At 49.6% G+C, this 25787-nt stretch overlaps 1 protein-coding gene across 1 annotated transcript in view; it reads left to right on the forward strand.

The window, feature by feature from the left end:
• The window catches only part of LOC142917908 (3'-5' RNA helicase YTHDC2-like), a 162517-nt gene extending 153604 nt beyond the window's left edge, over positions 1–8913 (forward strand). The window contains exons 21-24 of the mRNA XM_076062249.1: positions 435–643; positions 1143–1518; positions 3198–3319; positions 6658–8913. Of these exons, the coding sequence (XP_075918364.1) occupies positions 435–643; positions 1143–1518; positions 3198–3319; positions 6658–7059 (1109 nt within the window). The 3' untranslated portion in view covers positions 7060–8913. The remainder of the gene's footprint in view (positions 1–434; positions 644–1142; positions 1519–3197; positions 3320–6657) is intronic.
• The last annotated feature ends 16874 nt before the right edge of the window (positions 8914–25787 follow it).

Consider the following 25787-nt stretch of genomic DNA (forward strand, 5'->3'; position numbering starts at 1 on the left):
TCCATGGTAAATCTGATGGCTGGGTGTATGGAATTGATGTGGTCGAAGAATATATGCATTGTCCTAGAAACCGATTGGTCCACACCAATGTTTGCATTCTGACCACAAGCATTGTGGTTAATGCAGTGACATGATTAAAAAAAACCTCTTCTCATATTTTGGTACTGCCAAACGATGTCCCATGAAATGGCACACGTTTAGAGTATTTTTGCTACTGCTTTAAATCTCCGCGTGATGATAAGCCACTGTTGCGCTATCATTTGTGTCCAGGTTGCCTCTGAAAAATAGCTACGTGGTTCAGTGGGGCCTCAACTGGTAAAATGTAAATTATTTTACAGTTACGTTTTAAAACACGGTTATCTTTCCTGTGTAAACCAGCGTCACTGACAGTCACACCACTAACAACAACAACAATAATAATAATCGCGCGCCAGGTTTCGTGCGGCCGAGAGGCGTGGGCGACATCCGCGACCTCAACACGAACTCGGAGAAGTGGCCGGCGGTGAAGGCGGCGCTGGTGGCGGGGCTCTACCCCAACGTGATCCACGTGGATCGCACCACTCAAACGCTCACCACGAGGCTGGAGCGTAAGGTGCACCTCCACCCTTCCTCCTGCGTGCTCGACCAGTGCGTCTTCAATAAGGTACCACCGTGCGTGCACGTGTCCGTATGTGCGCGTGTGTGTGCGTGTGCGTGCGTGCGTGTGTCTGTGATGATTGCTTGTGTTGCAGTCGAAACGTCGTGAGAATTTTATTGTTTTACATTTTTATTATTTTATCGTTTCCCTTCTACGCGGTGGTGATTTTACCAAAAGAACCAAGAATATGAATCGCCGCAGTCGCGAAAGCTTTAAATCAAAATGAAACTGAAACAGTCGCCGTAAGCGGGGGTATCATCATTCAGTCAAATGGCACGCAAAGTTGACGAGAGCCAATTGGAAGCATCGTTTGAAGTTGTTGCAAGGGATGCTGCTTCACAAAGGTCAACAGGCGGATGAGACGGTATTGGAGTAACCGATGAGACGTCGCCGTTCGCGAACACACGACGTCTTGAACATCGGCCGTCTCTGCTTTCCCACCCCCCATGCCCGCTCTCACCTCCCCGTGTCTCCCTTATCGTGCGCGGTCCTCCCCCCCTCGCAGCAGGAGGGCGTTCCACAGGGGGTGGCGGCGCTTCCCACCGACTGGCTCGTGTTCGGCGAGATGACGCGAGTGCACCGCCTGCCAATCGCTCGCTGCGTCACGGCCGTGAGCCCCGTGGCGGTGGCTCTGTTCGCCGGGGCCCCCCCTCGCCTCGCCGCCTCCGCCCTCCGGGGACCGTCACCGACGCACGGCGCGAACGCCGCGGCCGGTGCCGCCGGCGACGGCGACGGCGACGACGCCGACGACGCGGCCGGCGCTTCTGCGGCCGCCGCCGCCGCCGCTACCAACGATGCCGGCCGCCAAATGCCACCACCATCGATAGACACCGCCACCGATCGCCACTGCCAACAACAGCCACCGCCGCTCCACCTTCACCGTAAACACTTTGCACCGCCAGACTAAGGCAGATATACCCCGTATAGCCTCAAGATACCTTTGGGGCAAGTGTTGTTAGCAAGTGGCGATGAAGGCCGCCAGGGTGGGTGGCCAGCGCCACGTGAGGCCACCTTTCTGTCCCCAGTGGTGATGTTTGCACACTGCGCCTGGTGCTCCTTTGAGGCTGAGTCGACCTAGGGTCGACATAGGGGAGGCCCAGGAGCGGTTCAGATAATCGTCACCGGTGGCCGTGAGCCAGAATCGAACTCGGGTCGCCGGGTTTTGCAGTGCAGCCTGCTGACCGCTACACTGCCGCTCCTCGCTAATACCACCTAAGACAAACATCTCCTGTGTTCTACAGAAACTTTTTAATAGTAGGGTTTTTCCCCTTTTTTTCTGGCAAAAAAACTGAAACCTTTTTACAAGGATGCATGTTACTGCATTAACCGCAATACCTGCAGTCGAAATGCAAACAAAAAAACTACTATGATAATATGATGCATTGTCCTTGAAACTGATTGGTCCACACCAAGGGACGGCTTTCTTTTGAGCCTCGACCCAATTGGTGCTCGACCAGATGACGCCACAAGGCGTTCAGCTCAAAGACAATGCACTATCAAATTAATGAGGGCTCGGGGTGAGCATCTACATCATTAGACCTCCTTTGTCAGTACCAAAATATTATAATAGGGTTTTTACCCTGTTTTCTGGCAGCAAAACTGAAACCTTTTTTGCCAGAAAAAAGGGGAAAAACCCTATTATTACATTTTGGTACTGGCAAAGGAGGTATAGTGATGTAGAAACTTTTTAATCAACATTTTTTTTTTACGTTACTTTACCGAAAGAACCAAGAATATGAATCTCTGCGAGTCACGAAAGTTTCAAGTCAAAAATTCTAAGAGAAACTGTTGTGGAGAGTGCTCTCAGCGATCGTCGATTGTGGTTGACGTGGCTCAAGATAGGGGAGGTGTGGGCCACCACCGCACCCCAAGGATGTTTGCACGCGGGACAAGGCGCTCATTTCAGGCTGAGTCGACCCAACGGGAGTCCGGGGGATTGGTTCAGAATATTCATCACCGATGTTTAGCAGCCAAATGCTCGACACAAATCTTTGTGACAGGGCTAACCTGTTTGATGTTGCTACAGACGAGGGTCAAGTTGTTTTGAAATGTTACCAGCCAGAAAGAACCCCCTCGTGACTTTACCGAAAGAACCAAGAATATGAATCCCTGCAGTCACGAAAGCTTTAAATCAAAATTTATTTGGCTGCTGTAAATGTCCACATGTCAAGCCACTGTTGAGCTATCATTTGTGGCCAGGTTGCATCTGAAAAAGAGCTACACAGCTCAGTGGGACCTTAATACCGGCTAAAATAAAAGTAGTGTATAGGTATGTTGAACTTATTTCGCACTGTACCTAGCGTAGCCAACCGTGCTTAATCGGAGGTGCGGAGGAACGACAATAAACTAAAACACAAAAAGCAGTTCGAAAGAAATGAGTTTTAAATTTATAGTGTTTACATCGATGATGCCGATGAATTTGGCTCGTGTGCAGGTCACGGCTCGGTGTTTATGAGCCGGTGGTCTCGGGCCGGTGGTCACGGCTCAGTGGTCACGGGCCAGTGGTCACGGCTGCTACGGTGACCGCGTCTTGCGTGAACTTGTGCGTGTGCGTGTGCAGTGGAGGGGATTCCCCCCGATAGCGGCGACAACGAGATTGAGGAGGAGGGGGAGGAGGAGGAGGAGGTGAACACGGCCGTTCTGCATCTAGACGAGTGGATCAACTTCAAGTTGGACCCCGAGGTGAGTGACGCCGCCACCTGCCACCATTGTCGTCGTCGTCGTCATCAGCCATGGTCGTATCCACTGCTGGATGGTGAATGTGTAGAGTTGGCTTTTGTCACTGCTGGATGAAAGCCTCCCCATGCCGCCACCGCCGCCGCCACCACCACCTCTCTCAATCGTGCAGTGCAACAAGAACAACAACAACCCGTTCCGCAGCTGGACGCAAACTCTCATCGCTCCGTCTGCGCGGTGGACGTGCTCTCGGACACGTCCGCGTCCCTTGGCTCCCGCTCCGTTATCATTCCTGACCGTTCATCTTCGCTTCTTAACCGTGGTAACGCTCCTGCCCCAAGCCCTCCCTCTGCTTTCTGAACAGTTTAGTATGATGTCATGAACCTCACAATAATGGTTTTTGTTTGGGGTAAGATTGTGTTCAATATCAATGCGCCGTTAACCCACCACCACCACCCGACAGCCAATTTTAGTGAGGTTTGTCACGTCGAACAATACGTGCAAATTAGGTACGACTTCATCCCACCGGTGTGTCGGAGAGTGAATCCACAACATTCACAATTTGACTACTGTGACGACATTTTGCCAGAAAGTGGCCCAAAGGTGTAACTGATTGGCACGTTTACGTGACACGTGACACATCTTCCTAATTGGCCTCGTCGGGTGGTGCTGGGTTAACGACACATTTATATTTACGCGATCTAACCCATAAAAAAACCTTTCATCTATAATATTGGTCGCGAAAGCACGATTACTACTACTGCTGCTGCTGCGTGTGAAACTGTCATTAACCTTTTGATTTAAAGCTTTCGTGACTGCAGTAATTCATATTCTTAGCTCTTTCGGTAAAGTCACGTTGAAGGGAAACAATCAAATATATATAAAACAATAAAAATTCTCACGACGTTTCGACCATAACACAAACGGTCGTCATCAGGTGTGTTGGTCTGCATTAATTTATTTGTTTTGAAACGGTGTATTTATTTATAAAAACACGTCAGCCCCACGCGCAGCGATTCGGCAGTTTATTTAGAAGGACTAGTCCATCTATGTTCAAGGGGGGTACCTCAGTGTTTAGTCCTTGATGAACCAAGTCTTCAATGATTGCGATTACCTGACACCATCGCAATCATTGAAGACTTGGTTCATCAAGGACTAAACACTGAGGTACCCCCCCTGAACATAGATGGACTAGTCCTTCTAAATAAACTGCCAAATCGCCGCACGTGGCGCTGACGTGTTTTTATAAATAAATACACCGTGTTAAAATAAATAAATTAATGCAAACCGACACACCTGATGACGACCGTTTGTGTTATGGTCGAAACGTAGTGAGAATTTTTATTGTCTTATATATATTTTATTATTTTATTGTTTCCCTTCAACGTGGTGACTTTACCGAAAGAGCTAAGAATATGTCATTAGCCCGTGCGTGTTTTCTCGTGCACGTGTGCGTCGCTCTGTCTCACGGTGCAAATTCCCAGCACGAGTGAGGCTGTGAACACGCAAAATACCCGACAAGAAGCCAACAGTCGGATGAGGCTGTCGCGTTGTTCTTAAGAGCCGACTGCGTGGAGCGCTTCGCCGAGATGGCTGAGATCCTGGGTTTCACGACCCGATTTTTTTGACCGCCTGCGATTACACCGCGGTGCGCACAGCTGTGGCGACTTGATGGTTTCGGCCCCGGCTACCGATGGCCGTACAAACACACCCCATCACATTTACCCTGGTGCGCGTTTTGTTTGTATGTAATTTCATCCCGGCTTAATTACAACCGACCTCTGTTGCTAGTCTGTGGGTCTCCGTGTGAAGGTGCGTGTGTCTCTGTGGGGCCCAACGGTTACGAGATGTTAACTACGTCGCCTGGTATGAAGGGAGCGCGTGGGTTCAATCCCGACCCTGACGCCTGCTCTATGTTTGCAGTTTGCGTGTTTCCCCCCTTGGTCGTGTGGATTTTTCCCTGGGATCTCCGGTTTTTCCCTCCGCGTTTAGAATGAGCACGCATGCCGAGTATTTGGCCGCTATTAGTGTCCACGTGATAAGCCGCTTTGTTGAGATATTATTTGTGGCCAGGTTCTGAAAAATATCTCTCTAGCTCAGTGGGCCTTACCCGGTGAAATAGAAAGTTTAGTTTTAGTTTGCAGAAGAGTGGACGAGGCTTTCCTGGGGAAACAAGGATCTACGTATCACTACAAATGTAAATTTTTATTTAAAGCTTTCGTCACTGCAGGGATTCATATTCTTGGTTCTTTCAGTAAAGTCACCATGTAGAAGGCAACCAATAAAATAATAAAAATATAAAACAAAATTCTCACGACGTTTCGACTGCAACACAAGCAATCATCATCAGGTGTGAAAACCACAGCAAGAAAATACAAAAAAATTATTGCTGTGGTTTTCACACATGATGATGATTGCTTCTGTTGCAGTTGAAACGTCGTGAGAATTTTATTGCTTCATTTTTTTATTATTTTATTGTTTCCCTTCTATGTGACTTTACCGAAAGAACCAAGAATATAATACAAATGTACTTATAGTAATTTACTTGTTTATCCAGGAGCTGTAGGACTCTTTTTCGGGAGGGTCCTGTAATTGAGTTTTTATTTTAAGATATTTTTTTTGCCAATCGGTGATGAGTCGTGTTTATTATTCACGTGTGAGAGGAAACGGGAGCACCCGAAGAAAACCCACGCCTTGCGCGAGGGGGCAACGCTTTATCCCCGCACAGATGGAAACAGATGGAGATCAGTCCACTTTCCCTCGACTCTTGCGGCCAGGGAGTTTTAGAACATTGGCGCCGCAATCAACTTCTTTCTTTAAAACTGCTTTTTGTTTTGAGTTTTTTCCCTTTCCTTCACCCTTCACCTCCAATTAGCAAGGTTGGCTACGTACAGTGCGAAAGAAGTTCAACATACACACATACGGGGACTCCTCTGCTTACGAATGTTCGACTTACGAACAAACCCGGTTCGTATGTCCAGTTGCCTATTCGGACCGAGAGTCGCGAGCTCAACTGCTGTGCAATAGACGGCGGTGGTGGCTTCTGCATCTGTAGAACGCGAAGAGCCCAGTGGCACCCACATCTGACGGGAGGTTACACAACTTTTAAAGCCATTCCCGGTGCTCAGCGCACAGTGCCGTACAACGCCGTTAGGAATCGACAGGGGTACAGTTGGCACTTACGGACAAATCGACTTACGAACAGACCCCCGGAACCTATAACTCGTCCCCTAAGTAGAGGAGTCGCCGCCCACAACCCTCGCCGCCGCCGCCGCCGCCTCCAAAACGCCGGGCGATCGATCCTCGTTCACGCCCTCCGCTCCGCTCCCCTCCCCCCCCGCCAGGCGGCGAACCTGCTGCTGCTGCGGCAGAAGTGGCGCGCGCTGTTCGCGCGCCGCATGCGGGAGCCGTCGCGCGCCCCGTCGCAGGCGGACGAGGCGACGGTGAGCGCTGTCGTCGCGGCGCTGGCCCGCGAGGACGAGGCCCTCGGCCTGCGGCGGCCCGCCGGCATCGGCCAGCGGCCGACGATGCCGATCGCTCCCGCGGCGAGGTTTTCGCCCCCGGCGGCGGCCGCGGCGGCCGCGGCGGCGGCTTCGTGGATGGCCGATCGTTGCCGGATGAGTGGCGGTGGTGGTGGTGGTGGTGGTGGTGGAGCCGGTGGTGGTGGAGCCGGTGGTGGTGGTGGTGGTGGAGGTGGGGCCGAGACAAACCGAGGAGTTGCTTGTGACCAAGATGTGAGGCCATGATCGTTTTCACGTTATTTATCGGGCAGGGAGGTCGGTGGCAGTTGTGTAGATAGCAACGATCTGTGGGTCTCTGTGTGAATGTAGAGGTCTGTAGGTCTCTAGGTGAGTGTAAATAGACCTCTATATACATCATTGGCTTAGATCGTCAATTCGCTATACTTGCAACGTGGATGTGAGAGGTCGTGTCACGTCCGTGGCTTGACAGGAGAAATAAAAACACGATTACATATCACTCTGAAACCAGTTCAACACGTAGTCAGTAGGCGTCCGCAACCATTATTATCCGTAATGATGATTTTAAGGTTAAATCGCATCAATATAAATGTGCCGTTAAATCCGCCACACCCGACACAGCCAATTAGTAGGGTTATTCATGTAAACAAAGCGTGCCAATTCGTTACTGGTACTGCACGCCGGTGGTGTGTTGGAGAGTAAACCCACTACAACATTTACAATCCGTTACTGGTACTGCACTCCGGTGGTGTGTTGGAGAGTAAACCCACTACAACATTTACAATTCGTTACTGGTACATCACACCGGTGGTGTGTTGGAGAGTAAACCCACTACAACATTTACAATTCGTTATTGGTACTGCACACCGGTGGTGTGTTGGAGAGTAAACCCACTACAACATTTACAATTCGTTACTGGTACATCACACCGGTGGTGTGTTGGAGAGTAAACCCACTACAACATTTACAATTCGTTACTAGTACATCACACCACGGGTGGTGTGTTGGAGAATAAACCCACTACAACATTTACAATTCGTTACTGGTACTGCACGCCGGTGGTGTGTTGGAGAGTAAACCCACTACAACATTTACAATTCGTTACTAGTACTGCACTATGGTGGTGTGTTGGAGAGTAAACCCACTACAACATTTACAATTCGTTACTAGTACTGCACTATGGTGGTGTGTTGGAGAGTAAACCCACTACAACATTTACAATTCGTTACTGGTACTGCACACCGGTGGTGTGTTGGAGAGTAAACCCACTACAACATTTACAATTAGTTACTGGTACTGCACGCCGGTGGTGTGTTGGAGAGTAAACCCACTACAACATTTACAATTCGTTACTGGTACATCACACCGGTGGTGTGTTGGAGAGTAAACCCACTACAACATTTACAATTCGTTACTAGTACATCACACCACGGGTGGTGTGTTGGAGAGTAAACCCACTACAACATTTACAATTAGTTACTGGTACTGCACTTCGGTGGTGTGTTGGAGAGTAAACCCACTACAACATTTACAATTCGTTACTGGTACTGCACGCCGGTGGTGTGTTGGAGAGTAAACCCACTACAACATTTACAATTCGTTACTGGTACTGCACTCCGGTGGTGTGTTGGAGAGTAAACCCACTACAACATTTACAATTCGTTACTAGTACTGCACTATGGTGGTGTGTTGGAGAGTAAACCCACTACAACATTTACAATTCGTTACTGGTACATCACACCGGTGGTGGTGTGCAGTTCGGGGCTTTGTGTGCGTGTGTGTAAGTTTGTCCATGCGCGGAGATGAGCCGCGTCAGCTCCTCGCACTTCAAACCCTCTCTTGAGTCCTCTGCCCAGCGGTGGGAAATCACGGCCGCCTTACATCTTGTCGGATCCATCAACTTTCTTCCTCCCTGCCTGGTGCCTTCCGATTCTTCATGCAGCAGACTTCACTCAGTGCCTCTTTCCCCAGCATCCCCCAAACCCTTCGAGAATTTTGAAAAACTTTGAAATTTTATTTCGAACTGTTTGTCGTGTTTAGTTTGCTTGTCCTTTCCCCGCACTTACGATTTGCGTGGTTTGGCTGCGAACGGTTGCGAAATAAATTTTGATTTAAAGCTTTCGTGACTGCAGGGATACATATTCTTGGTTCTTTCGGTAAAGTCACCACCACGTAGAAGGGAAACAATAAAATAATACAAATATAAAACAATACAATTAAATCACGACGTTTCGACTGCAACACAAGCATGATGATGATTGATGATGATTGATGATGATTGCTTGTGTTGCGGTGCGAAAGAAGCTCAGCGTGCACACAGCTTCCTTTCGTCCAGCTGTCACCTCTGAGAATGTGCCCAATGCACGTGCGTAGCCCTTCCTGGATCGTCGGCGTCACACACACACACACAAAGCGTCGCCTGTTTCATCGCACAGCGCATCGTGACACAGCGTCGTCATGTGCAGCAGCATCAACAGCAACCCTTCTAGAACTTCCTATCACGTGGTTTGTGTCCATACCACGTGTTTAGCCCCTCTTCTGTATTGTCGTCGTCACACGCACGGCATCACGGCACGCGGCAACATCAGATCGCGTAACTATAAATGCGTGTTGTTACACCCACCACCACCACCACCACCCGACACAGCCAATTAGTAAGGTTTGTGACGTAAACAGAACGTAGATTTAAAACTTTCGTGACTGCTAGGATCCATACTCTTTGGTTCTATTGGGTAAAGTCACGTAGGTATAAAAAATAAAATAACAAAAATCATGACGAGACTGTCCTCCAGACAGTCTCGTCCCTTCACCTGATGAAGGCCGCTTGTGTTGTGGCCAAAACGTCGTGATTTTTGTTATTTTATTTTTTTTCCTACGTGACTTTACCCAATAGAACCAAAGAGTATGTAAACAGAACGTGCCAATTCGTCACCAGCACAGTCTCACACCGGGCGTGTGCCGGAGAGCAAAGGCCACGACATTTACAATCCGACCGCGACGTTTCGCCGGCAATTGCAACCGGCGTCATTGGGCGACGGCCAGATTCGCGGAGGAAACTTTTTCCAGGACTTCCTCCACGCAGCGCCGCACCGCTGAGAACGTGCCCCAATCCACGTCCTCGCCCTCGCCCAGATCGGCTGCTGCTGCTGCTGGGTGCTACGCCCCACGAACGAACCCCTTCGGCCGACGCGAACCCCCTCGCGGTGTGCCGTTCACTCGTTTGCCTGCCCGTCCGCTCTCGCCGGTTTCGCCGCCCGCCGGCTGAAGCCTCCGTCTCCGCATGCGCCACTTCGTCGTGAAGAGCGGCAACGTGCGCAGCCTGGAGCTGTCGCAGCAGAGGGTCGTCTGGCCGACGAAACTGAACGGCGCGTTCCCGTCGTGCCCCGTCGTCCACCTCGTCTTCTCCGTGCGGGGCTCCGGACGCTTCCAGGTTTGGCAGGGGTGGTGGTGGTGGTGGTGGTGGGGGGGGTGGGTGGGTGGGTGGAGGGGCGGCGGAGGTGGATCGTAACGACCCGGACCAAACTGGACATATCTGTCGAACGGATCTTCGTAGATCTCATCGGAATCCTCCCGCAATTTAAATAAAGATTCTGGATTGTGAATTGTTCAGTACGTTTGGTGTTGTTGGCGCTGTTGTCGCAGTGCAGGGCCATCACGAACGAAGGCAACATGTTAACTACCTCGCCTGCTACGCGTGAGGTCGTGGGTTCGATCCCGACCCTGACGCCTGCTGCTGCTGCTGTTTATTTGGAGTCTGTGTCTCTCTCATCATCATGGTGGCTAGGAGATGTCAACTTCCTCGCCTTGTCTACAGGAGGTCGTGGGTTCGATCCCGACATTGACGCCTGCTGCTGCTGCTGTATATTTGGGGTTTTCGTGTCTCTCATCATCATGGTGGCTAGGAGATGTTAACTACCTTGCCTGCTACGCGGGAGGTCGTGGGTTCGATCCCGACCGTGACGCCTGCTGCTGCTGCTGTATATTTGGAGTTTGCGTGTCTCTTTTATCTCTTCCCGCGATCGTGTGGATTACTCTCCCGGGTCCTCTGGTTTTTCCCTTCCACGTTTAGAAAAGCTTAGAGCATTTGGCTGCTGCAAATTCCCACACGACGAGTCGTTTCGTTGAGCGCTAACTCGTTGGCCGGGTCGCTTGCTGAAAAAGCGCCGTGTAGCTCAGCGGGCCTCTAAACCTGGTAAGTAAAAAAAAAAATCCGTTAAAAACCACAAAAAACACGACGCGCCGTAGGGCCGACGCACGACGAGCCGAGCGGCCTCGGGTTGGGGCGTGACGGCGGCCGTGTTGCCAGGGCTACGCACGGATGGTGTCGGAGATCGGCAAGGAGCGGTGCCGGAGACCGGGGGCTCCCCCGCGCTGGGCGGAGCGTTTCGGGTGCTGTGGCTGTACCTGGGCAGGATCCCCTTCCAGCAGGTGCAGCACCCTGCTCAACCCGTGGTGTAACAACAACAAGAGGGTGCAGATGAGCCGTGATGGGCAGGTGAGCGCCCCCCCCTCTCCCTTCCCCCATGTAGTTCGAGAAGCTTTCCACGGCTGTACCGGAGGAATTTAAACCGGCTCAGACCTCCTGTAAATTACGTGACGTGTGTGGTCCCTCCCCCACCCCTGCCCCCTCTCTCTGAAGCCATTCCACAACACACAGAGCTCTTTGCAGCGCACGTCTGGCTCATTCGTTCTCTGTCTTCCCTCCACTCTCATCATCGTCATCACCCTCTCGTCATTCCTTCTCCCCCTCCTCTCTCCCTGCCTTTCTCCCTCATCTCTTCCTGCTGTCCGTCTTGAGCCGTGCCCCTCCTCTTGGCGACCTCCGTCCTGACATCGCTTCCCTTTTCGCGCACCGCTTGATCCTTGACTGTACACCCCGCACATGCTATCCTTGACTCTGCATCCCTTCCCGGTAGTGTGCCCTGGGTCAAATCCATCCCGAACGGAAACATCTATACGGGCTAAAAAAAATAGGTATTTGGGGCGGCAAATGTCACTCGGATCGCCGGCGCAGACATTTGAGAAAATTACGGCCGTCCCAAAAATTGTCGCCTCTGGGCGAGCGCTAATAATTGCATTCCCGCAGAGTGTCGGGGTACAAGTTTCTCCGTGCACGGGTCTCCCAGGGGAATATGGCAGCAGCGAACAATGATTGCTGGTGCGCTGATGATTCCTCATGCCGACGAAACCGGCCTACTGTTGCGTCCTTGTTTCACTGCCGTCTGTCAGGACGGCCACATTTTCTCAGCTCTCTTTGAGTCGGTGGTTTTAAACGGAAAGTTGGCACACGTTCAGTTACCACCTTTGTGTGGTTACATCTGCGCATGACGGTGGTGGTTGTGATGGCGGTGCCCGTGATACAGTCGGTGGTGGCACGTGTGGGGAGCGATACTGTAGCGGTTAGCTATACGGGGGGTGTGGGTCTTTGTTTTCTTTGTTGGTGGCACGTGTGTGACGGTGATGATGGGTAGCGGTGCTTGTGACGGTAGTTGCGGTGCGTGCGGTCGTGGGTTTATTTCTGTGATTGCGATGATGTCGTGGGAGGGCACGTGGCGGTGGCGACGTTGGCGTGACGTGGCGTCATTGCTGCGGCCGACTATTTACGACTCTGGGAATGTCCATCACAGGAGCTTGAGACTCGGGTTGGAGAACAGCTGCTCAAATTGTGGGACAGATGGCCCCGTGTCGCCGGTGATGGTGGTGGCGGCGGCGGCGATGGCGGCGGTGTCGTGGGTGCCACTGGCGCCGCTGGCAGCGCTGACGACAACACGGCGGAGCTAATTGGAAGCAGAGCAACACGCACCCCGGCGGATGGGACCCCTCCTCTCCTCGAGGGCTGTGGTAATTTTTGTATTTTTATTCCCGTGAAAATAAGCAGCGATGGAAACCGATAAAATGCCCCGTTTTTAATTCCCTTTCCGAGTTGTGGCACGTGGCGGGGAGAGACACCGGAGAACCCGGAGACAACCCATTCGTACGAGAGAGTCACTCTCACAGATGTCAGCGGCAAGATTTGTGTGTGTTTTTTTAAATGCACCGCTGTCCTGTCACCTCCCGAATGCTTCTCAGGCACAAGCCCACAGCACCACCTCCTCCTGGCATCCCCCGGTATTAACCAAGACCTGAAACCTGCCTCGCTTTGGAGAATCGCACGCCTAAAATGACCTTATGTAAACATCCAAACTACGAGTGGCATTGTGAACGCTCCCTCGTGTTCATTCGCACGTTCTGCTCACTTGAAACAATCCGCGCTGGGCTGCACGCGGGTCCCTGCGCCGTGTTCACGGGCTGTGCCCGCCGTGGGTCTGCCCGCACGGCGATGCCCGACGTTTCGGAGCTCCCCCCGGCGGTGCGTAAATTTTGCACCGTACGTACGTTGGACTCCTTTCCGCACCGCACATAGCCAACCGTTGCCAATCGGACGCGAGGAGATTTCGTTCGCTGTGTTTTATTTTCTTTGGTTCTTTCGGTAAAGTCACCACCACGTAGAATGAGAATAAAATAATAAATTGATAAAATAAAATAACACAATAATATTCTCGTGACGTTTCGGCCACAACACAAGCGGCCTTCATCAGGTGAAGGGGACGAGACTGTCTGGTAGGACAGCGCTGAATCCTTGCAGTCACGAAAGCTTTTAATCGAAAAATGTGTTTTATTTGTTTTTTTTTTCCCAGCGAAGGCCGCAGCAAGTCAGTCCCCTCTGCAGATGCCGAGGTGCTAACCGGCGGCCCCGCCAAACGGACGCGCCGCTCTCGCCGTGTGCTCGCGTGGGCGAGTCCTGCGGCACGGGGGGGGCAGCTGCTCTGAACCCGGCGGGCCCGAGTTCGATTCCTGCTCATGGCCAACAAGCAGCAAGCGATGATTTACCCGGACCGGCGCTGGGGCCCCCCTCCCCAGGAGTTCCTGGTGCCGTAACGTAAAAAGATCGCCGCGAGGGAGACAAAGGCGGTTGGGCGTGGCGCCGGCTACCCACCCCCCCCCCCCCTACTCGTGTAGCCTTGACGACTTTCGCAGGCGCCGCTCGCGAAACCGCGCTCGCCCCGACGGCCCGCGGAGGTCCACGCGGGGGACCTTTGTCTTGGGGGGTGCCGGCGGAGGGACGGCGGGTGGCTCTTTGTTAGTGGGACTAAAATAACAAAAGTGCGGATTCCCGCGAGATGGACACGTGGGCGTCCCCCCCGCGGTCTGCTCGCTGAATCGTGAAGATGCGCCGAATGACCTCCGTCGGATTGCGCGCGTTTACATTGTGAGTGTCCGTTGCTTTTGTCGAGTTGTGCGATTGTCCGACGTTCTCGCTCCGCGCGCTCCAAATGTTGGGCATCGAATGCGTGTGTTGTGCTTTGAGGAGGAGGCGGAGGCGGGTTAGGCCCTGTTGCCGTGACAGCGGTGCGTCTGTGAGCGAGGCTGATCGCCTCGAGGAGCCAAATCGGTCAATCCTCTGAGAGCTGTTTATTTTTGCCGCTTTTGAAAACGTGCGAAAAATTTAAATGAGCAATAAAACGTTCGTGAAGTATCGGTCGTGTGACGAGCCAAGAATGTGTGTCCCGTGTGTGACGTCACCCCTCCCCAATAACCAATGAGGGGGTGACGTCACTCCACGTGCCGCACCCCTCCCCAATAACCAATGAGGGGGTGACGTCACTCCACGTGCTGCACCCCTCCCCAATAACCAATGAGGGGGTGACGTCACTGCACGTGCCGCACCCCTCCCCAATAACCATTAGCGGGTGACGATGTGTTACGTGCGATGTCACGTGCGGTGTCACGTGCGGTGTCACATGCTGTGTGTCACGTGCGGTGTCACGTGCGGTGTCACGTGCTGTGTGTCACGTGCGGTGTGTCACGTGCGGTGTGTCACGTGCGGTGTCAACGTGCGGTGTCAACGTGCGGTGTCACGTGCGGTGTCACGTCCATTGTCCGTCCCGGTCCGCGAACCCCTGACGCCTGGTGTCTGCGCGGCTTCGCGCTGGGGCTCCGCGCGGGGCCTCGCGGCGCACCTAGCCTGGCACGGGTAAGGGTGGCATGTAAAAAAAAAAATGCGGCGGCCGTTATTCGGTTGGTTTGTGCAAAGAGACGTTGCATTGAAACCCGTGTTGTGAGTCGCACATGATGTATGATGATGATGATGATGAGTAGGACGATGAGGAGGATGACGATGAGGAGGATGAAGATGAAGAGAAACTTATCGAGGGGGTCCGCCGTTCCCACAGGGGGCAGCCGCCGGTCTAGCGGTGGGACACAATGTGGGCGTGGCTGCAGCTTGTTGGACCCGTGCCGCTGCCTCCGCCGCCTCCGCCGCCTCCGCCGCCTCCGCCCACCGACGGCGGCGGCGGCGATCGCTCCGGCGCGCTTCGGCGCCCCCGTCGCCGGCGGCGGCGATCTCGTTCTTCTTCCACGGCGGCGGCGGGGGCCGGGCCCTGCCCTCGCGGGTTCCGGCGGCCTGTCGCGGCGACGGTCGCGGTTGGTGGCACGCGTCGCTGTGGCCCCCGGCCGCGGGGGTAACGGAGCGCCGGGGGCGGGGGACGAACACGGAGGTTGGCGTCGCATTTTTTTTTCCCCCGGCTCTGTTAAAAATGTGGCGCGTGACAAAGGAGTTGTTGGTCTTTTGCGCCGTTTGTCACTTTTCGTTTACGGAAAATAAAAGTGACGATTATGTCCCTTGTTTATGTGCAGTGTCGTTGATAAAGGAAGGCGTTTTTCGGTGAAATGTAACAATTTGGGTCTCTGAATGCAACTAAATATATACACTACAAATTCGCACATTCATGGACACAAGGAACAATTTCGAGTTATTTTAATAATAACCGTTGTGGTTTCTAAGCAATTTTTTTTATCTTTATCAAGAGAGATGAACGTTTTGTTCAATGCGCACGTGATTAAAAATGTTTGTTAAAAATGGCACACATTTCCTCTCGGAGATTTCATCGGCATTCAATTAGCACGGCCAAGAAGAATATTTTTGCCTCCCCGGCTGTACACGTTCACAGTTCAGTGAGATTGGGAGAGGCAGAGGCTGGGTAGCTCGCAGAGCGAAGCTCAGAGCACAGAGCCTGCACCTTCATCTGAAGATAGCTGACCTAATGAACACAAACTCCACCCAGGAGATGAAATCAGTTCGTCTGCGTGCCCTGGGTGGGTCGATGCATCGCGAGTTCATTGGACGTGCTGGTTGGCGTCGGCTTGGGCCGGCTTTCATCCTGCAGTGGATATGATCACGGCCGATGACAGTGATGATCTTCATGACGTCGTTAACTTGCCGTGTTAAACACATTCCACGTTAAACGTTAACGCAAGCAGCCGTCCTCAGGTGAAGAAACAGCTGTCGGAAAGACAGCGTCCTCATTAGGACAGCTCTGTTCTTCACCTGAGGAGGGCTGCTTGCATTGTGGCCTGAAACGTCGTGAGAATTTTATTTTATTGTTTTATTTTTTATTACTTCCTTTCTACGTGACTTGACCGAAAGAACCGAGTCTATGAATCGCTTGCAGTCACGAAATCTTTAAATCAAAAGTGCCACATTGCCGAGCCTGTTGAACTCAACCATGCCCCGCGTCAATAATCGTGAATTAGGTAAAGGTTGAGAATCCCAGACCCCATCCTCCACGCTCGCCCGAGAAAACCGGCTGAGCGTGTCTGGCAGGGGATAGCAAGCCGTCACCCGACTCTCTTAGGGGCTTGCGATGCAACAACCGTGGGGGGTGGGGGGTATGGAACTTGATGATCGCGAGTATTTGTAGGGGTCCGCGACCCACGACCTCCTGCGTACCAGGCGAGGTAGCTAACATCTCGTCAACCATGGCGCTCCCACACTGCTGAGGTGTCTGGGAGTAGCCATACTTTTACCCCACCGAACGTCACCTGCCGATCGACTTAACTGCGTGGACGGAGGTCGAGAGCGGTGGGGGGTGGGGGAGGGAGATTTATAATCCCTGCCCGATGATTTCAGCTGCCGCGCCGGGAGGTCAAAATCTAAGCGACGACCTCTCTGGACTGCCAGTCCAGCTGCTGGCCACTGGCACAGTGCCAGCAGCCCCCGTGACTCAGTGCCGTCAACGGCACGTTTCAAACCAGGAATGCAATGACGTTGAAGAACATCAATTCGTGGCTAATGTTTATTCCTTAAAATGGCACAGGGGAAGTAAAATCGAGGAAATGTTCAAATCAAGATGTTATGCGTCGTGCGTGTGTGTGTGTCGGGTTCCACATCTGACTTTGCATTTTGAAGTCGGCCTGGTCTGTGAGTTGTCTGGAGCGTCAGCACAGCACGGGCTGTCCACGTCTCCAATGACAATGTCTGGGAAGGCAACCCAATTTCTGATAAGCAAAACATTCCTGCCGTTAAAACAGATTTTAAAAAGGGAATCTGTAGGAAAATGCATTAGAAAGATATTAACTTATAATTAAAACTCAATATCTAATTTAATTGATTGTTCACGCTTACGGTGGCTTTCAGACCGCATCCATTATTTTCGTCTCCCCCCTCCTCTTTTCCCGAACATAGATGGACTCGTCCATCTGAATAACTGCCAAATCGCTCTCCGTGGTGCTAACGTAAAAAAAAAACGCCACTTAAAAAAATGTCTTGCTGTGGTTTTCACACCTGATGATGATTGCTTGTGTTGCAGTCGAAACGTCGTGAGAATTGTATTGTTTTATATTTGTATTATTTTATTGTTTCCCTTCTACGTGGTGACTTTACCGAAAGAACCAAGAATATGAATCCCTGCAGTCACGGAAGCTTTAAATCAAAATTTAAGAAGAATATGACAATATTGTTGTTTCTAGATTTAAAGCTTTCGTGACTGCTAGGATCCATACTCTTTGGTTCTATTGGGTAAAGTCACGTAGGTGAAAATAAAATAACAAAATTTTCACCTACGTGACTTTACCCAATAGAACCAAAGAGTAATATTGTTGTTGCGGATTCCTCGTGCTTGCAAGGAAAACACAAAACATTCGTGCAGGAGAGCCGGCTTCGTTATGATTTTGCTCCTCACTCGTCGAGTCGGTGACTCACTCCCACCACGTGGCCAGAAATAAAGCTGTAAAATAAACGGATTACTTTAAGAAGAGACAATAAAGTCCGATGGCCCCTTCTCTCAGGCATCACCACCCCCACCCCCCACATTCTAGACAGGTCGTTGCATCGCCAGACAGCGTGATGGGAACGGCTTGTGGGAGGCCTCTGACCCCGCAGCGGATAGGTCATGGCTCACAATGAGCAACAGCTGCACGTGCTCCCATGAAGCGTACGTGACAATTCTTCGTGGGTTCTAAACTTCCGTGAGTAGTAACAATACCAATATGTTATGAGACCTCCTTTGCCAGAAACAAGATATAGGAATAGGTTTTACCCTTTTTAACTGGCACAAAAACTGACACCTTTATTCAAGGCGTCATGTTTGCAATGACCACAACACAAGCAGTCAAAATGCAAACAAAAAAGACAACTCTGATAATAATATGCACTGTCCTTGAATTTGATTGGTCCACACCCGAGACAGCTTTTCTTAGAGCCTAGTCTCCATTGGTGTTTTGTGCCAGTTAAAAGGGTAAAACCTATTCCTATATTCCAATACCAATAGGCCCGTCATGAGAAGACTCGCACGCGACAAATTGTACGCGCCCTACGAATATTTAAAAGGCTATACAGCACAGGGCAGTGTGGGCATTTCATTGCATTGCAGCGTGTGGCCAGCAACACCTGGTGCCGGTGTCTGGCTCACGAAGATGTTCGAGGAGCAGGAGACTCACTGCCACGTAGAGATATTTATGTTTTTAGATGAAGCCCTGTGCCATTGATTACGAGGGCGGTTAGACGGAGGGCATCGAAGCCTCCTCCTTGTTTGCACAGTCACACAAAGTCACTTTAAGATGTTTTCCTGTTCATGTTTTTTTGTTTGTTGCGGTTGCACCTGATTCAAGAGCCGAATGGCTCACAGGGCTATACCAAATAAATGAACTATGAACTAAAAAACACGGGGGTTTCTGGCACGTTATTACGTCTCACGGAGTCTATCTCGTGACCAAAATCGTGTTTATCAAGCGGTGTTTGCACCTGCTGTTTATCCCACTATTGGAATAACCTGAGAAACGTGTTCAAACCTTTGTAGAGTATTAATTAATGACGTCACTATCACCCCTCCGGTGCAGTGACGTCAGAGAGTGACGTCACTGCACGGCGGGCGGGGACGGTGACGTCATGTCCCCCTGGGGTATTCAAGGTTGGGCACCCGTGACGTGAACGAGGTGGTCGCTAGGAGCCAGAAAAGTGTGAAGTTGGAAGCTGTGACCCAGGCTTAGGGGGAGATTGGCACCAGGCTAGGGTAGCCTGCGGGTGTGCTAGGCACCTCCCCAGTACCCTACCCCTGGGGGAGCGATGGGACCCAGGGTAGGGGGAGATTGGCACCAGGCTAGGGTAGCCTGCGGGTGTGCTAGGGACCTCCCCAGTACCCTACCCCTGGGGGAGCGATGGGACCCCGGGGTAGGGGGAGATCAGCACCAGGCTAGGGTAGTCTGTGGGTGTGCTAGGGACCTCCCCAGTACCCTACCCCTGGGGGAGCGATGGGACCCAGGCTTAGGGGGAAATGAGCACCAGGCTAGGGTAGCCTGCGGGTGTGCTAGGGACCTCCCCAGTACCCTACCCCTGGGGGAGCGATGGGACCCAGGCTTAAGGGGAAATGAGCACCAGGCTAGGGTAGCCTGCGGATTTGCTAGGGACCTCCCCAGTACCCTTCCCCTAGGGGAGCGATGGGACCCCGGGGTAGGGGGAAATTGAGTCATTGAGCCATCGGGCTACCATGAGAGATTCGTTCATGAGGCTATCCACATATACAAACACAGAGACAATTTCAACCGAGAAGATGGATTCTGGCTTAGCAATCATTGGAAGGATTTGATAAACCATTTCGGATCATAATTGATTGTTCACGCTTACGGTGGCTTTCAGAGAGCATACATTAAATTTTCGTCTCCCCCCTCCTCTTTTCTGAACATAGATGGACTCGTCCTTCTAAACAAACTGTCAAATCGCTATCCGTGGTGCTAACGTTTTAAAATAAATAAATACAAACCGCCATTTCTTTCAAATGTTTCTTGCCGTTGGTTTTCACACCTGATGATGACTGTTTGTGTTACAGTCGAAACGTCGTGAGAATTTTATTGTTTTATATATATTTTATTGTTTCCCTTCAACGTGACTTTACCGAAAGAACCAAGAATATGAATCCCTGCAGTCACGAAAGCTTTAAATCAAAAGTACAGTTAAACCTTAGGATCGCGAGCACAATTCGTTCCGGAAACGTGTTTGTAATCCAAAGCACTCGTACATCAAAGCACTCGAATATCAGTTGTGATCACGTGATGCTCGGCAGTACAAAGCGTGTAAACGTGCTGCTCGTATTGCAAGACCCTCGCTCGTTTATCAAATGAAGATTTATTTACAATTGTTGCTCGTCTTGCAAAACACTCGCAGACCCAGTAAACTCGCAATCCAAGGTTTCACTCTATACGTTTGATATCCATGCATTTTTAAGTGAAGGCAAGTGTACAAAAGGGTGCAAAACAATAATAATGGGCTTTATTTAGATGTTCCGATAAGAAAAACATATATACTGTGGTATATCAAGTGCTGTAATGAATGCTTTTACAGCTGCTAAGCCCGCTTTCACCTACACGCCAACTGCAAAAGACCAAGTTTATTAGCCATGCAAAGTAAGCAAGAAAACCCCATGTTTTAAGGACATTCATAAAAGGTTCATCTTCTTTGGTTCTTTCGGTAAAGTCACGTAGAATGAGAATAAAATAATAAATTGATAAAATAAAATAACACAATAATATTCTCACGACGTTTTGGCCACAACACAAGCGGCCTTCATCAGGTGAAGGGGGCGAGACTGTCTGGTAGGACAGCGCTGGAGTGAGAGAGCCACGTTCAGATCACGGCTTTTAAGCTGTGTGAGAGGAACAAAGAGCCTTGACAAAGGAATTAGCATAAAATTTAGCATTGAAATGGCTGAATGATTAGCTTGTGACTGGTCACAGAAATAGCTATGTTAAAAGTTAAAGCATACACATCCGCAGAGGCACCCATTGTTAAAAGAAATTAGCATAGAATTTAGCATTGAAATAGCTAAGGTAAGGCATACACATCCGCAGAGGCACCCCTTGACAATGGAATTAGCATAGAATTTAGCATTGAAATAGCTGAGTGATTCGCTTGTAACTGCTACAGAAATAGCTACGTTGAAGTCAGAGCATACACATTCACCGAGGCACTTAGTACAAATCAAACAGAAGAATTTAGCATTGAAATAACTAGGCGAATTTAGCATTGAAATAACTGAGTGATTTGCTAGTGACTGGTCACAGAAATGACTACACATCTGAGCTATTCACAGTACTATATAGTGAACCAATAAAAACTAAAATATAAATTATCTTCATGTTATCAATAAACTCTGTATTCTCCAATCAGCTAAGCTACCAACAATAAGTCGTTATATATCACAATGCTATATGGCGAAAAAATGGGTGGATTCTTACCCTCAAATTTCCGCACCACGGATAGCTACGGGCCCCATTCAGACGGACGAGTTCGTCCATGGTCGGAACAGAGGAGGGGGAGAGAGACAGCTGCGAGGCCCTAGTATACTCCATGTTGTAAACCATACCATTAACCGTGGTGTGAGAGGTATTAAGAGGCAATGCTGGCGAAAGAGCTGCGGTCTGAAGGTCATCGTAAAAATACAATTAATTAAGAACAGAAATGATTTAACACATCTTTCCAGTGGTTACTAAGCCTGAATCCATCTTCTCGGTTGAAATTGTCTCTGTGCTTGTATATGTGAATGGCCTCATGAACGAATCTCTCATGGTAGCCGGTTGGTTTGCAAAGAACCTCCGTCTTGGAGAAGTCAATGTCATGTGAGCCCACTGAATTGTAACAGTGATCTGCCACGGCAGAGGAGTTCGTCCTACCGTGTTTCAAGTCTGCTTTATGATTCGCGGATGCGGTCCGAGATATGTCTTTTGGTTTCTCCAATGTAGCTACTACCACAGAGGCACTTTAGTTTGTAAACGCCCGGGTACTGTATGTCTGGAAGAGCATCTTTTACAGATGGAACTAAATCACGGATTTTGTGTACTGTGTTGAATCGGACCTGGATCTTGTGTTTATTCAGGATTTTGGAGATCTTTTTAGTGACCCCTGCAATGTAGGGTAAGGTGATGGTTTTGAGTGGCTCCACAAGAGGATCCTTCTTCATGACTGGAGTGATGGCTTTGCGGATTGTGTAGTCGGAGTAGCCATTAGCCCTGAGAGCCTGGTGTACGTGCTTGAGTTCACTGGTAATGTGTTCCTGGTCGGAAATGCATTGGGCTCTATGGTATAGAGTCTTGATGAGGGAGTTCTTCTGGGATGGATGGTGGTGGGAATCCGGTTTCAAGTAAGCATCTGTATGGGTAGCTTTCCTGTAGACAGAGTGGCTCATTGAACCATCATGTCTCCTTTTAATTAAGACATCCAAAAAGGGTAGTTTGCCATCTTTTTCGACCTCCATGGTAAATCTGATGGCTGGGTGTATGGAATTGATGTGGTCGCGGAATTGGTCTAGAGCAGGCTGGCCATGTGGCCAGATGACAAAGGTGTCATCAACGTACCTCTTCCATAAGGTCGGGCGTAGAGTGACAGTCTGGATGGCGTCAGTTTCAAATTTTTCCATGAATACGTTGGCTACAACCGGAGATAGGGGGGAGCCCATTGGGGTGCCCTCAGTTTGTTTGTAGAAAGTTCCATTCCAGGTGAAGTATGTGTTGGTTAAGCAATGTCTCACCAGGGGGGGTACATCAGTATGCAGTCCTTGATGAACCAGGTCTTCAATGATAGCGATGATGGTGTCAGGTACCGGGACTTTGGTGAACAAGGACACCACATCAAAACTGACAAGCAGGTCGTTTGGGGACAGGGAAATGTCTTTGATTGTCGATACCAGGTGAGTAGAATTTAGTACCGCAGAGGTGGTTTTTCCAGTGAAAGGTCGCAGTATATCAGCCAGAAAACGTGCCAGTTTGTAGGTGGGGGAGCTGATAGTAGAGACGATGGGACGAAGGGGTGTATCTTCTTTGTGTATCTTTGGAAGGCCATATAATCTTGGTGGTCTGGCAGCAGAGGGTTTCAACGAGAACTGTTTGATCTCATCAATTAATGCTGTTGAATCAGAGATAATTTTGTTCGTTTTGGTGACCAGGCTGTTGGTGGGATCTCTTTTTTATTTTTGTATAGCTGCCATCGTTGGGTAGTTCTTGAATTTTGTTGTTATATTCTGTTTTGTCCATGATGACAGTGGCATTGCCTTTGTCGGCTGAGAGAACTACAATATCATCCCTCTTTTTTAATTGAGATAATTCAAAACGTTCGTCTTTGCTGATGTTGCTGGGTGGCAACTTAGCGTTTTTGAAGGTTGCAGCGATTTCAGATCTTGCTACGTCTGCAGAGATGTGACTCAAGCCCTTGAGTGCAACGTCGACATGGGCAATGATATCATTAACCGGTAAGTGTCTCGGTGTGACAGCAAAGTTTAGACCTTTAGCTAAAACGGATTTCAGACCATCAGAAATGGAACTGTTACTGCGATTAATTACGACTTTGTTGACGTCTATCTTTTCGGTGTGTGGATCCGATTTTTTGCTGGAGAGGTGATTGAATTTGGAAATCAAATTGTCCCTACATTTGTTCGATATAGTGGCAGCCGAAGAGGTAGTCATATTGTCTACATGTTCCCAATCCGATGTAGACATTGTTGCTGTCAATTTTAAGTGTGATTTGTAGAGTGTCTTGTCTAACTGATCGAGTTCGGTGCGTGTAAGTCTGATTTTTTCCGAGATAAGAGCGAAGCTAGTTCTAGCTAGAATTCGTTTTGCATTGAGAGAAGTTGCAACAGCAGAGGTTAGTGTAAATGCGGTTGGTATTACCTTAGAGTCGCGGCATCTCTTCAGAAAGGTGAGAGACTCGATTAGTTGAGCCTTCTTATCCCGAAGTCTGTTGAATGATCTTAAGGATGTGTGGAATCCCTCCCCGTAGAGGCGGTTAAATTTCGATTTAAAGCTTTCGTGACTGCAATGATTCATCTTCTTTGGTTCTTTCGGTAAAGTCACGTAGAATGAGAATAAAATAATAAATTGATAAAATAAAATAACACAATAATATTCTCACGACGTTTCGGCCACAACACAAGCGGCCTTCATCAGGTGAAGGGGGCGAGACTGTCTGGTAGGACAGCGCTGGAGTGAGAGAGCCATGTTCAGATCACGGCTTTTAAGCTGTGTGAGAGGAACAAAGAGCCTTGACAAAGGAATTAGCATAAAATTTAGCATTGAAATGGCTGAATGATTAGCTTGTGACTGGTCACAGAAATAGCTATGTTAAAAGTTAAAGCATACACATCCGCAGAGGCACCCATTGTTAAAAGAAATTAGCATAGAATTTAGCATTGAAATAGCTAAGGTAAGGCATACACATCCGCAGAGGCACCCCTTGACAATGGAATTAGCATAGAATTTAGCATTGAAATAGCTGAGTGATTCGCTTGTAACTGCTGAACGTGGCTCTCTCACTCCAGCGCTGTCCTACCAGACAGTCTCGCCCCCTTCACCTGATGAAGGCCGCTTGTGTTGTGGCCGAAACGTCGTGAGAATATTATTGTGTTATTTTATTTTATCAATTTATTATTTTATTCTCATTCTACGTGACTTTACCGAAAGAACCAAAGAAGATGAATCATTGCAGTCACGAAAGCTTTAAATCGAAATTTAACCGCCTCTACGGGGAGGGATTCCACACATCCTTAAGATCATTCAACAGACTTCGGGATAAGAAGGCTCAACTAATCGAGTCTCTCACCTTTCTGAAGAGATGCCGCGACTCTAAGGTAATACCAACCGCATTTACACTAACCTCTGCTGTTGCAACTTCTCTCAATGCAAAACGAATTCTAGCTAGAACTAGCTTCGCTCTTATCTCGGAAAAAATCAGACTTACACGCACCGAACTCGATCAGTTAGACAAGACACTCTACAAATCACACTTAAAATTGACAGCAACAATGTCTACATCGGATTGGGAACATGTAGACAATATGACTACCTCTTCGGCTGCCACTATATCGAACAAATGTAGGGACAATTTGATTTCCAAATTCAATCACCTCTCCAGCAAAAAATCGGATCCACACACCGAAAAGATAGACGTCAACAAAGTCGTAATTAATCGCAGTAACAGTTCCATTTCTGATGGTCTGAAATCCGTTTTAGCTAAAGGTCTAAACTTTGCTGTCACACCGAGACACTTACCGGTTAATGATATCATTGCCCATGTCGACGTTGCACTCAAGGGCTTGAGTCACATCTCTGCAGACGTAGCAAGATCTGAAATCGCTGCAACCTTCAAAAACGCTAAGTTGCCACCCAGCAACATCAGCAAAGACGAACGTTTTGAATTATCTCAATTAAAAAAGAGGGATGATATTGTCGTTCTCTCAGCCGACAAAGGCAATGCCACTGTCATCATGGACAAAACAGAATATAACAACAAAATTCAAGAACTACCCAACGATGGCAGCTATACAAAAATAAAAAAGAGATCCCACCAACAGCCTGGTCACCAAAACGAACAAAATTATCTCTGATTCAACAGCATTAATTGATGAGATCAAACAGTTCTCGTTGAAACCCTCTGCTGCCAGACCACCAAGATTATATGGCCTTCCAAAGATACACAAAGAAGATACACCCCTTCGTCCCATCGTCTCTACTATCAGCTCCCCCACCTACAAACTGGCACGTTTTCTGGCTGATATACTGCGACCTTTCACTGGAAAAACCACCTCTGCGGTACTAAATTCTACTCACCTGGTATCGACAATCAAAGACATTTCCCTGTCCCCAAACGACCTGCTTGTCAGTTTTGATGTGGTGTCCTTGTTCACCAAAGTCCC

This window comes from Petromyzon marinus, unplaced genomic scaffold (genome assembly GCF_048934315.1).
Source record: "Petromyzon marinus isolate PM22_M1 ecotype Great Lakes invasive population unplaced genomic scaffold, UKy_Petmar_22M1.pri1.0 PM_G_Scaffold_55, whole genome shotgun sequence".
Lineage (NCBI taxonomy): Eukaryota > Metazoa > Chordata > Hyperoartia > Petromyzontiformes > Petromyzontidae > Petromyzon > Petromyzon marinus.